At 40.3% G+C, this 12,237-nt stretch overlaps 5 protein-coding genes across 7 annotated transcripts; 3 read left to right on the forward strand and 2 right to left on the reverse strand.

Annotated features, from left to right (window-relative positions):
* The first annotated feature begins 43 nt into the window (after positions 1-43).
* Positions 44-1,857, forward strand: LOC9328219. Of its 2 annotated transcripts, none has more exons than XM_021014661.1 (5): positions 44-195; positions 320-497; positions 578-953; positions 1,046-1,126; positions 1,210-1,857. In XM_021014661.1, exons 1-5 carry the CDS (start codon positions 124-126, stop codon positions 1,697-1,699), a joined length of 1,197 nt encoding a protein of 398 aa, XP_020870320.1. In that variant the 5' UTR covers positions 44-123; the 3' UTR covers positions 1,700-1,857. The 2 variants fall into 2 exon arrangements, with proteins under 2 accessions (XP_020870320.1, XP_002889454.1); XM_002889408.2 differs by having other exon boundaries at positions 46-195; positions 317-497.
* Positions 1,849-4,512, reverse strand: LOC9325519 (elongation factor Tu, mitochondrial). Its single transcript, XM_002892111.2, has 12 exons — positions 4,247-4,512; positions 3,984-4,059; positions 3,806-3,898; positions 3,646-3,720; positions 3,457-3,561; positions 3,276-3,366; positions 2,977-3,182; positions 2,801-2,884; positions 2,653-2,718; positions 2,512-2,574; positions 2,184-2,424; positions 1,849-2,081 (listed from the first exon to the last, which is right to left on the reverse strand). Exons 1-12 carry the CDS (start codon positions 4,423-4,425, stop codon positions 2,011-2,013), a joined length of 1,350 nt encoding a protein of 449 aa, XP_002892157.1. The 5' UTR covers positions 4,426-4,512; the 3' UTR covers positions 1,849-2,010.
* A 244-nt stretch (positions 4,513-4,756) lies between these two features.
* LOC9328220 (BSD domain-containing protein 1) lies at positions 4,757-6,449 on the reverse strand. Its single transcript, XM_021014660.1, has one exon. It carries the CDS (start codon positions 6,284-6,286, stop codon positions 4,928-4,930), a length of 1,359 nt encoding a protein of 452 aa, XP_020870319.1. The 5' UTR covers positions 6,287-6,449; the 3' UTR covers positions 4,757-4,927.
* A 138-nt stretch (positions 6,450-6,587) lies between these two features.
* On the forward strand, positions 6,588-8,358 carry LOC9328221 (exosome complex component RRP4 homolog). The gene is made up of 7 exons (XM_021014663.1): positions 6,588-6,830; positions 6,901-7,002; positions 7,112-7,157; positions 7,248-7,337; positions 7,449-7,514; positions 7,626-7,694; positions 7,786-8,358. The coding sequence occupies exons 1-7, from the start codon at positions 6,670-6,672 to the stop codon at positions 8,218-8,220; spliced, it is 969 nt and encodes a 322-aa protein (XP_020870322.1). The 5' UTR covers positions 6,588-6,669; the 3' UTR covers positions 8,221-8,358.
* A 124-nt stretch (positions 8,359-8,482) lies between these two features.
* On the forward strand, positions 8,483-12,191 carry LOC110225291 (putative E3 ubiquitin-protein ligase RF4). Of its 2 annotated transcripts, none has more exons than XM_021014652.1 (3): positions 8,483-8,749; positions 9,112-11,177; positions 11,593-12,191. In XM_021014652.1, the coding sequence occupies exons 2-3, from the start codon at positions 9,141-9,143 to the stop codon at positions 12,061-12,063; spliced, it is 2,508 nt and encodes an 835-aa protein (XP_020870311.1). In that variant the 5' UTR covers positions 8,483-8,749; positions 9,112-9,140; the 3' UTR covers positions 12,064-12,191. The 2 variants fall into 2 exon arrangements, with proteins under 2 accessions (XP_020870311.1, XP_020870310.1); XM_021014651.1 differs by having other exon boundaries at positions 9,138-11,177.
* The last annotated feature ends 46 nt before the right edge of the window (positions 12,192-12,237 follow it).

Raw genomic sequence — 12,237 nt, forward strand, 5'->3', positions numbered from 1 at the left:
TTACACAAATCTAATAATATCTGACGCATATATAGGTGAGATTGCTGACGATAAGCTTTTTCTTATTTGTTTCCATGGTTTTGTGACGAAGAAGAGAACAAAGAAGAAGCCACGTTTTTCTCAATGGCTTCTCATAGCTATTCAACACTTGGGTTTAGTCTCCTTCAAGAGCTAGGAAGCAACGAAATCATCAAGGTTAGTTTTTTACTTTCTCTGTTTTAAAACACTTGGGTTTAGAATCTCTCGTTGAATTCTTGTCCTGGTTCTATCTGCTTCTTCTTCTCTTGTTTGGTTCTTATGTCTATGAATGATTCAGAAGAGCCGGGCTTATCTGGTGAATCCTGGAGGAAGAAAACATGACATATTACCAGAAAGCTCCTTTAACCTCAAACCACAACTCTTGGAGCCATTGAAACCTTTTTCTTCTTCGAGTAAGTCTAACCACTTTGTGGAGTTTGATTCAACCATGATGAAGCATAGGCTCATGGATGTTCATGGTATGTGACTTTGATCAATTTGCAGTTGAATTTTCCAAATTGTAATCCTTTTTTCTACTGACATGAACTGTGGTTTACAGAAACTGGACCAGACCCTGTGTGTTTAAGCTTGGGGATCACTGGGCATTATGCAAAAAAACAGAAGGTGTTAGAGTTCCTTTTGTCTAGATCAGAAGAACTCAAAGAAGGAGGATTCGATTTGTCTCTGCTATCTGAATTGATGGGTCTGGAGGCTTTGGGATCAAGTTCTCAGCTACCATTTGCGACCTCTTCTTATTTTTACTTGAATCAAGAATTTGCAAAGCCGCTTTTGGATCTCATGGTGGATGGTAACATTCTGTTCTTAAGTAGCAGAGCTGAATTGAATGATTTCGTCTCTACGGCAGCTGAGTTTCATAGGTTAAGGAACTCAACAAGATGGAGAAAGCTCTCACGGCTTGTCCCGCAGTTTCAGCGGTAGTTAATTCTTCACTGCAACTTTGATCCATACCTATGTTGCTCATCCTTTTGGGTTTAACATTAAGGTTTTACTCTCTCTCGTTTTACAGATTCAACAGTGAAGCACTAATAGACACTTTGCAGCTATCCGCGGTTAAGCCTGATGCAGTTACACTTGCTCCTCTTAAGAGGTACTATCTAATATTATCAACTAGTTTTTTGTTCCTTTGATCTTTCCCGTTTCTTAAAGAACATTCCTTTCGATTTATGATAGTGCGGAGAAAACTAGGCTTAAGCCTTCACCAAAGAAACAAAATCCGAAGATAAGAGATAAGGAAAAGGACCTCTACGAAAGAAACTGTCTCCATGCATTTGAGAGCCTTATCTCTCTGATGATAGGCAATGAACAACATAGAAAAACCACAATGCTATCTCTAAAGAAATCACGTGGAGAACTCTTAGAGCTTTTGACTCAGTGTTCAATTGGCTTTGCTGGAACTGGTATGGCTGTGCTCTTCTTTCTGGTTTGTGATGTTGCTTCCAGGCAGGTACCCTTTTGCGCAAACAAATTCTTCGAAGGTGCACTGAGTTTGAGTTTGGTATTGCTCTCGTGGTCGGTGAGTAGACTCAGGGAAGCCCTTGTTAATTTCAATAGGAAAACAATCAACGAAGAAGAAATCTCAAATAAAGTGGAAAGAAGAATCAAGGAAGTTTACTTCAGAGCTGCCACAGTAATTGCCATGGTTGCACTTAGGTTTGGTTGAATTGTTGAAATGCTGATGATTTGGAGTCAAGTTTCTAACTCCATTGATGGCTTGCTTAAAAGTTAATTTGTGAATGTTAGGTTGTTGATAAAGGGATTTTGTAGAGTTTTAAACTACCGCAAACCAAAGAAGTTGCAAAGCCAAAAAGATTTGGAGAAGCTTTTCTCTTAAAACACAAATCTCTCGGTTATTTGATATAACTCTCAAAAGTAGTAGAAATCTCATGGAGATGAATCTTTAGATACTAGAGAACAAACTGAGAACAATTGTGTTTTTCTTTTTTGAAGAACTTTTGAATCTACTATAGCGACTTAGCTCATCACTTTTGATACCACACCAGCTCCAACTGTTCTACCTCCTTCCCTTAGAGCAAATCTTTGACCTGTTAAAATCGCAAAATAGAAACAACTTGAATTACTCAAGAAACTTGAAGAAACTCGAACTTGGTGGGTTAATAAAGATATCGAAAGCCAGTGAATCTAACCGGTCTCAAGTGGGACAGGGAGGATTAGCTCGAAAACTGCAGTAACATTGTCACCGGGCATAACCATCTTCACATTTTCAGGTAATTCTACTTTTCCAGTGACATCAGCGGTCCTCAGATAAAACTGAGGCCTGTAGTTGGAGAAAAAAGCGGTATGACGTCCACCTTCATCCTTCGTGAGCACGTAAATCTCCGCTTCAAACTTCTTGGCAGTCTTGCAAGAACCAGGCTTAGCAATTACCTAAACAGCACAAAGTTACATTCAGTAAAGCTAGTTTTGCAATATTGGTCTTATCACTCTTCTACAACACAAAGATCTAGAGCTTACCATTCCACGCTGGATGTCTTCTCTCTTTAGCCCACGCAACAAAAGTCCTACATTATCACCAGCCTAACATATTTGAAAATTATATCAATCTCACATGCCTATAGAGTTTCTGTGAAAAAGATCTCTCCAGATTGCCTTTACCTGTCCATTATCCAAAATTTTCTTGAACATCTCAACACCAGTTACCGTGGATTTCAGTGGAAGTCCCTGGAAATTATATCTTGCAATGAGACTTAAGACAATTTTCAAGAACAATGCTTAATTGTAATAGCGGCCAGTACTAACTCACCGTACTTAACCCTAATATCTCAACTTCTTCACCTACTTTAATGGTTCCCTGTTCAATACGGCCGGTTGCAACAGTTCCACGACCCTTTCATAGAAAAAGAAATCGGTTATAATTTTTCAAAAACCATTTGAGTAATGAAATTTAAAAAAAAAACACAAGGATGTATATTGCTATACCTGAATCGAGAAAACATCTTCAATTGGCATGAGGAAAGGTTTATCGAGCACGCGAACTGGGTCAGGTATATATTCATCTACAGCTTCCATTAGCTTCAATATGGCTTTCCGTCCAATTTCTTCGTTTGTACCCTGCAATGCAGACAGAGCAGATCCTCGAATGATGGGAATATCATCCCCAGGAAACTTGTAGAAGCTGAGAAGTTCTGGTAAACAAAACAGTTGATGTAAGAAAGCTTGGACTTCATAAGGAATAATTCTGAATTTGTAATTCCAAGACATAAGAATTTTATACAAACCACGCAGTTCCATCTCTACAAGCTCCAACAACTCTGGGTCATCAACAGCATCAACTTTATTCAGGAAGCATACAAGCGATGGAACGCCGACCTATGGGACATGAAAATCGTGGATTGTAGCCAATAGTCTTAAGTCATTCAAGTATCTTAAATTGTCTAATCAGATTGTAACAGAGCAAACCTGACGTGCAAGCAGAATATGCTCCTTAGTTTGAGGCATTGGTCCATCGGGTGCGGAAACCACAAGAATTCCACCATCCATTTGTGCAGCTCCAGTAATCATATTCTGAAAATCAGCAACTGAAGGTATGAGATTCGAGTTTTTAAATCGATTAATGTATGGCAAGATCATGATTAGATAATATCTTACTTTAACATAATCAGCGTGTCCAGGACAATCCACATGAGCATAATGACGCTTCGCCGTCTCGTACTCCACATGAGCCTACAGAAGCAAGTACTGTCCAGAGTAAAAACCAGTTGGATATTAATCAACAAAGGAAACATAAGAGAGCAAGCAAATAGCAGACCGTTGCAATAGTAATTCCTCTCTTCTTCTCTTCAGGAGCTTTATCAATTTCATCAAACGCAACAGCCTTAGCTTTACCTTCTTCAGCCAACACCTGTAAACAAATCGAAACACTGCTTTTAAAATTCTATGGCTCGTCGCAGTAACTTTGAAAGTAATTTTACAAATCAAGATCCCACCTTTGTGATCGCAGCAGTCAAAGTGGTCTTCCCATGATCAACGTGTCCAATTGTTCCAACATTTACATGAGGTTTTCTGCAAAAATAAACAAAATTTGAAGTGATAAGCCAATTAAGAAACCAAATTTTTTTCCCTGATCATCACTCTTTCACCACAGAAGCAGAGTAGTAGTAGTAGTAGTAACTCAAATCAATTCCAAGCAAACTAAGATTTCCAATCACCCATAAGAAGAGAGAAAGATCTGAAGAGCGTAGAAACTCACGTTCGGGTGAAAGTAGCCATCGATCTCCACCACGAGGTCGCATAACTTGGGGAACAACGATCATCACCTCCGACGAAATGTGAGATCGAGGGGATGGAACCTCCGCATCGTAGATAGATCTGAGAAGAAAATGGAACAAGGCGTTTCGAGGTAGAGTTTCGAAGAGCAACGGAAGCCATTTGGGTCGGAGCCACAGAAAGAGAAAGATGGAAACTTTTGCTTTCTCGCCTTGAAATGGTGATTGGGGTTTAAGAGAGGGTTAATTTACTCCACCCGAGGGTTTCTCTTCAATCCTTCCGGATCCTTTTTTATCCGACCTGTAAGCCCATTAGACCACTAATGGGCCTCAGTATATTTTGGTTCTTCACAAAGGACAGATATTGCCTTCAATTTTGAAACAATCAAAGCTCCGAATTCGCAGGGTCAGTTGATTGAAATACTCAAAAGAATTAGAGAGAATGTGTTAAAATTTATCCATGTATTGAGTGAGCAACCTATTAGATTCCTGTCTTGGCACTATATTGACCTAATTTTGATAATCAAGGTAAAATGTAGAAACATATTTTCATATCAATGTAAAATAGAAACGTTGAAGAGAAAAACAACTGAAGAATGGAGAAACTTATAGAAACAAGTAAAAGGAGAGAGATAAAAAAGAGCACACCACTTTAAAACTAAACATTAAGCTTTGGATGATGATGATTCTTCTTCTTCTTCATCTTCAATGTCCCAACTTAAATCTTCATCTTCCTCTGCAGCACTCAGACGTTTACGCAGCTCAGCTCTGTTTGGACTACCACCAGACCGCCTCGTATCCTTACCATCGATGCTACTCATATCCTCGATCTCATCCCATCCCAAATCCTCTTCAGATGGTTGTTGAGTTGATGAAGAAGCAGCCACATCTGGTTTAGTTGATTCTTGGGATGGAGCAGCTTCGTCAGATTTGGGTTTGACCAAATCTTGGGTTGGAGCCTCAACAGACGCAGGAGATGCAGCTTCAACAACTGGTTTTGCTTCTGGAACTTCCTCCTCATCGGATTCCTTCTTTCCCTCAGAATCTGTATCTGTCTTCAAACCAACATTGCTCACTTCAGTCACTGAATCTGCACTTTTCACTTCCTCTTGTGTGCTCACTTTAGCCACTGAATCTGTACTTTTCACTTCATCTTTCACAGTTTCGCTCACATCTCCACTACCCATACCATCATTCCCTTCAAGTTTCAATCTTGAAACTTCTTTGGTAGCTTCAACAACTTTCTCGCTGCTCTCCTCTTCATCATCAATATCCCAGCTCAATTCTTCTTCATCATCCAGAGAGATTGCTCGTTTCACAAGATTAGCCCTTAAATCCTCGGCTTGCTTGAGCTTGTGAACCTTGTAGAAATACCTAAACCAGAAAGTCTCATGATCAACCATACTCGGAACAACCCTTTTATACACTCCTTTCATATCACCATTTTCCTCAAACAATTTCTCCATCTCCTCAGCTTTTTCATCCAGAGAAACCCCAGATTCCCACTTTTGGTAATCAGCAGAATCCTCAGGCTCTTCACAGTAAGTGTTGAGATCGCCTTGAACAGCACGAATCTGAGCATCGAAACGACTATAGGGTTTCGAACTGAAGCTATCACGACGACCAAAACTCTGACTACTATTGTTATCAGAAGAATCAGATTCATTACCAGCGGCTAAAATGGCTTCCTTACCTTGAGCAATGATCTCAGCCGTACCTTTTAGCACCGTGTTCCCGAGCTCATCAATGGCATGTCCCACAGTACCAAGCGATCCCTGAGCCACTTCGATCTCCTTCTTCAAACCTGTACCAAATTCTTCGAGATCTCGTCGGTAGGTTTCAATCACGGATTCGGATCTGGTGGCTATAGTTTTCATCAGACCGCCGAAGCTCCATCCACCGTCGTCGTTAGGGTCAGATTGCTCTGGATGTTCTTTCTCTTCGCTGTGTTTTGGTGAATCGGATTCGGATTCGGTTCCGGGAGGATCTAGGTCGTCGGAGAAGACGGATTTGAAGAAATTCATAGCGTAAAGCTTAGATCTTACCAATTGGTACTCTCAGAGAATTTGTTTGATCCGTGGAAGAATGAATTTGAAGAGTGAAGGATACGAATTTGCGTCAGAAATAGGAAGATCACAAAAGACTTGAAGCTTGTTGTCGCTGGAGCCTGGAGAGACGTCTAATTTCGTTTCTTTTTTTAATATTTTTTATGGCGTCAAATTATCAGATTAATTAGAGAAATGGGCCTCACGTTTATAAATGGGCCAGAAGTTGGATCTGTTAGTCCAACGAATAACCCAAAACCCTAGAAATTCGTTCAACGTCGAGGTTTTTGCTCTTCTTCCCCCATTTTGCATCGCCATTGTTGTGTTGCTGGAGCTAGATAGAGAGGAAGAGAAAGTCTGTGATGGTGCTGAGAAAGCTACAGTTACCGTTGAGCCAGACGCAGAAGGTTAGGTTTGAGAGAGCAATCGAGCGGCTTCAATCACTTTCGTCGACGGCAAACTCTGACGCTTCTGTTATCGTCACCGACTCTATTCCCGTCAATCATGACGATGCCTTCCTCAAGTAAATTTCTTCTCTTTCTCCGTTCTGGATTGAAATTTTTTTGTCAACACGATTGGTTTTTTTATTCAAGGGGACACGGAACTTCCGAGGTCGATGGTGAGTTACTGGCAACGGTCTGTGGAGTAGTGGAGCGTGTTGATAAGCTTGTCTATGTACGCACCTTGCGAGCCAGGTCTGTGATTGATCTTCGAATTTGTTTAGTTTCCCAGGAAATGTGAATGATTTTGACTCTCTACTCTGAGATTAAGTAGAACTGATGGTTTTGACGATCTACGTTTTAGGTATAAGCCTGAGGTTGGTGATATTGTTGTAGGCCGTGTCATTGAGGTAGTTTTTTGAATTGGTGTTTTGGATTTTGAAATTGGATTGAGAGATTAACATAAGGGTTTCAATCACATTGGACATTTGCTTATTCAGGTTGCTCAGAAACGTTGGAGAGTGGAGCTCAACTTTACTCAGGATGGAGTACTGATGCTTTCTTCCATGAACATGCCTGATGGTATTCAGGTACAGTTTGAGTCTTGATATTTTGCCATTTAGATATTTGCTGGCTTACCTTGTTTGGCTTCCACATTGTATGTCGACTTCATTGATATAGAAGTTTCTTGATGTTGGCAGAGGCGAAGAACCTCTGTGGATGAACTCAATATGCGGAATATCTTTGTAGAGCACGATGTCGTATGTGTAAGTCCTGTGATTAATATTGTTCCAGTCTTTACATATCTTCTTTATCTTTGAACACATAAGTCAAACTGACCAAAAAAGGTTCCCTCTTTGATTTGTTCAAACTCTTAGGCTGAAGTACGCAACTTTCAGCATGATGGTAGCTTGCAGTTACAAGCCAGAAGCCAGAAGTATGGCAAGGTTGGTTCTGATTTGGTCACATGCTCATGTAGTTATACCTTTTGCTAGTCTCTTCCTCTGAACATTGATTAATCCATGAATCGCGCTACAGCTCGAGAAGGGACAACTTCTGAAGGTCGATCCTTACTTGGTCAAGAGAAGCAAACATCACTTTCATTACGTAGAAAGTCTTGGGATTGATTTGATTATTGGCTGCAATGGTTTCATATGGGTTGGAGAACATGTTGAAGTGAGAGATCCTATGGCGATAGATGATCAGAAAGATGAGGAGATGATCTCATCCTCCTCCACAGGAAAAGAGCAAAACCATATTCCACCCGAGACTCGACAAACCATATGCAGAATCGGGAATGTGATACGCGTGTTGTCTAATCTAGGCTTCACCGTGACTCTAGAAGTAATCATAGAGACTGTTAACCTCAGTAACTCAAAGAATATTGACATACAAGACATGCTTGGATCAGAGTTTCACGTTGTGGTAGCAGAGAATGAAGCTGAAAGAAGACGCACGAAGAGGAAAAAGTGAAACCATCCCGTTTTTGTCACCGATTCAACAGAGACTTGTAACGTGTATTAGATCATGTGGGCTTGTTGCTCGAATTTGAGTACTTATATACATCAGGTTATGATTAATCGAGTTATGTCTTGTGGAGACAGCTTTCTTCTTTCATTCATCAATTAATCTGTATCGATTTTTGTAGCTAAAGTGCGTTTTGTCAAGGATCTAATCTACAGATGCAGAAACAAAATAACCAAAAGATTCGCTGCCCTTTTTGGGTCGGAGACGAATATTTGTGAATTGACTAAAGTACCCTCATGAGAATCCAAGTGATACAGCAATTACCAAACCTCTTCTTCTTTTATTCACGAAACAGTGTTTCACGGCCAATTTCTCCGGCTCTCTTCTTCCCTTTCAGTCTCTCTCGCTCTCTCCACACTCTCAAAACCAATACTCGTCTTCGCTCTCTCACTCTCTATTTCTCGCTACCGATCTTATTTCCCGCTGTTTTTCTTCCGGCGCCGTTCTCCTTAAGCCGTTATCGTCTTCATTGAAGGTCAGTTTACGGCCTTTTTCTTTTTAATCCATTTTGGTAAACTCGTGATTGTTTTTGGGTTGAATGAATGATCGTGCGATTATTTGGATTTCTTTTATTTCGATTCGGTGACGGTTCTGAATTGCATGATGATTAAGCACTCAATCAGAATGTAGTACGCTTTAGATTTGAGGAATCTCTATACGTTTACTCGCAAAAAAAAAAAAAAGTTTTTTGTTTGGCGTGTTTCTGGGATTGCATTAGTGGGCGATTGAATCACGTTTAACTAGGAGATGAAGTCATCTTTGTTACTTTAATGGATTTTGCATATGAACAATTTCGTATCTATGTTATTATACGGTTTTTTTCTGTGCTTAACTTAGATGTTCATGTGTAATGGGTGAAAAAGGTGATGAGTATGGTTCAGAAGCAAGAAGAAATGAATGGTTGTGGTCTCAATGTTGACAAAGTAGAAGCCTTTACAGTGTCACCACAGGAAAAAGGAAGGAAAAACAAGAGAAAGTTAGCTGATCCTTCTCAACCAAATGCTGCTTCCCTCACTGAATTCCCTCCATATGAGTTACCTTCGTTGAAACCTCAGAACCATTTGAGCGGAAATGGATTGATTGGGGAAGTTTCTAATCAGCTGCAAGTTGAAGACTCTGAATCTGTCGAATGGGATGACCCATTTGCCTGTCAACTTGAAGAATTGTTGTCATCAAATTTGCTCACGCTCTTCCTTAATGCAATGAAGGAGCTTATTGACTGTGGCTACACCGATGACGAAGTTCTGAAAGCTATATCAGGCTGTAGGCTCTACTGTGGAGGCAATAATCTTATGTCAAACATTGTCAATAACACCTTGAGTGTTCTCAAGGTTGGAAACGAAGGTGCTGGTTCAAGAGACTATGTGTTTGAGGATTTACAACAGCTTGTTTCGTATACGTTGGTAGAAATGGTAAGTCTTGTTAAGGAGGTTAGGCCGTCCCTATCAACAGTTGAAGCTATGTGGAGGCTTTTGATGTGCGACTTGAATGTCTTGCAAGCCTTTGAAGTTGAAGGCGATGGATTGGTGAGTTCGAGTAAATCATTTGATTCCGAATCTCTTGGTGCTGAATCTAATCCTCCAAACTCTAGTGACCCAGATAACCCAAAGCCTCCACAATCCAATCCTCAAGGCAATCGGAATGAGCCACTCAAGTTTGGAAACTTCCCAAATTCACCCAACTCCAAAAAAACTCAGTCTAGTGGAACAACACCGGGAAAAGAAGTATGCTCAGGTAGCACTGTTTCTTGTCAAGGCATGAGAAGTACATCGTTTACTCTAGTCTCTGATGAAAAAATGGTATCTTGTCGTAAAGGCCGTACTAAAAAAGAGATAGCTATGCTTCGGCAAAAATCATGTGTGGAAAAAATTAGGACTTACAGCAAAGGCAGTGGATATAAGGCGGCAAAGTTTGCATCAGTTGGCAGCTTCCTTCTAGAGAAAAGAGTCAAATCATCTTCTGAATTTGTGGCAAAAAATTCTTCACCGAAGATAACAGCAGAGATTGGAGTGAAACTTTCATTAGCTGAGGATAGCGGCTGTTTTGTAAGAAAGAACAGTAAGTTAGATTCACCTGTGGTAATGGTAGATGCAAAGGGCTATATAACTGCCTTACCTGCTAGGTCGGTAAAATCTGCTTCAAAAAAAAAGTCTGGTTCTGAGTCTGTAACTCTGATACCATCAGCTTCAGAAAAGAAGTCTGATTCTTTGGTACCATCAGCTTCAGAAAAGAAGTCTGATTCTTCGGTACCATCAGCTTCAGAAAAGAAGTCTGGTTCTAAGTCTGAAGAAAAGGCATCTCTGTCTGCAAAGCTAGCACCAGATTACTATGCTGGGATCCCATATGATGCAGCTCTGGGTATATATGTTCCCCGTGATAAGAAAGATGAATTGATTCTAAAGCTAGTTCCCCGAGTGAATGATCTGCAGAATGAAATGCAGGTCTGGACTGACTGGGCTAATCAGAAAGTAAAAGAAGCAACTGGTAGACTACTTAAGGACCAACCAGAGCTTAAGGCACTAAGGAAAGAGAGAGAAGAGGCAGAACAGTATAAAAAAGAGAAGCAGTTATTGGAAGAAAACACTAGGAAAAGGCTGTCTGAGATGGATTTTGCATTGAAGAATGCGACCAGCCAGTTGGAAAAAGCTCACAATACTGCTCGCAGGCTCGAGCTGGAACAATCTTTACTGAAGAAAGAGATGGAAGCTGCTAAGATAAAAGCTGTTGAGTCTGCTGAGAGCTGTAGAGAAGCAAAAGAAAGAGGGCAAAGATCATTGAAGGATACTCACTCGTGGGAAGGGCAAAAAATTCTGTTGCAGGAAGAGCTCAAGGGTCAAAGGGATAAGGCAGCAGTGCTACAGAAAGAAGTTACCAAAGCAAAAAATCGCCAGAATCAAATTGAGGTTAGCCACTTTTGTAGACATATGTTAGGTCTTCTTGTCTTATGATGTGTATCGTTAGCTACCTGCACTTCACCATATGTCTCATCTGCTAACGTCCCTTCCTTTCATATTCGTATTTCTGGTAACGATTTCATTCTTTTGGCTACATATATGTCGCCTTGTACGTTGCTATTTGCTATATCTAAGGAATGCGAGAAATTAAAGGGAAAAAAATGTCAGTATCAAGTGTATTTTAGTCTACTGCATCCTTGTGGTTTTAAGTAGCTTTAGTAATGAAGTGTAGTAATATCAAGAGTTTGTTGATTGCAATTGATGTTTCTTATTTATCTAGGTTTGGTCGATGTTGTAAGTTTGAGAAAGGATTGTTTTTAGTTACAGGAGTTGATGGAGATATCTAACGAAAATTCCTCTGCAGGCTGCTTTGAAGCAAGAAAGAACAGCCAAAGGGAAACTCAGTGCTCAGGCATCATTGATAAAGAAAGAAACAAAGGAACTTGAAGCACTTGGAAAAGTGGAAGAAGAGCGGATCAAAGGGAAAGCAGAAACTGACGTGAAATATTACATAGATAACATCAAGAGACTTGAGAGAGAGATCTCAGAGCTGAAACTTAAATCAGACTACTCGAGAATCATTGCACTGAAGAAAGGCAGCAGTGAGTCAAAGGCAACAAAAAGAGAGAATGTTGGGATGACGAAAGTGAAAAGAGAAAGAGAATGTGTGATGTGCTTGTCCGAAGAGATGAGTGTGATATTCTTGCCTTGTGCTCACCAAGTTCTTTGCATTAAATGCAATCAGCTTCACGAGAAAGAAGGAATGATGGATTGTCCGTCTTGTCGTGGGACAATCCAGAGGAGGATTCAAGCTCGTTTCGCTCGCACTGGGTGAAAGCTTTCTTACCAGTTTAAACTTGTAAAAACTCTGAAGAAGACAGCTTTTGGTTAATAACCCCCATCTTGGCTTTTTGAATGATTTTAACTACCAAGCCAATTAGAGAGTACACGTGGCTTACCTTACCTTACCGTATTTTCTTTGTTACCGTTGTCACATAATCCTTTCGTT

The sequence above is a fragment of the Arabidopsis lyrata genome (genome assembly GCF_000004255.2).
Source record: "Arabidopsis lyrata subsp. lyrata unplaced genomic scaffold ARALYscaffold_1, whole genome shotgun sequence".
NCBI classification, from domain to species: domain Eukaryota; kingdom Viridiplantae; phylum Streptophyta; class Magnoliopsida; order Brassicales; family Brassicaceae; genus Arabidopsis; species Arabidopsis lyrata.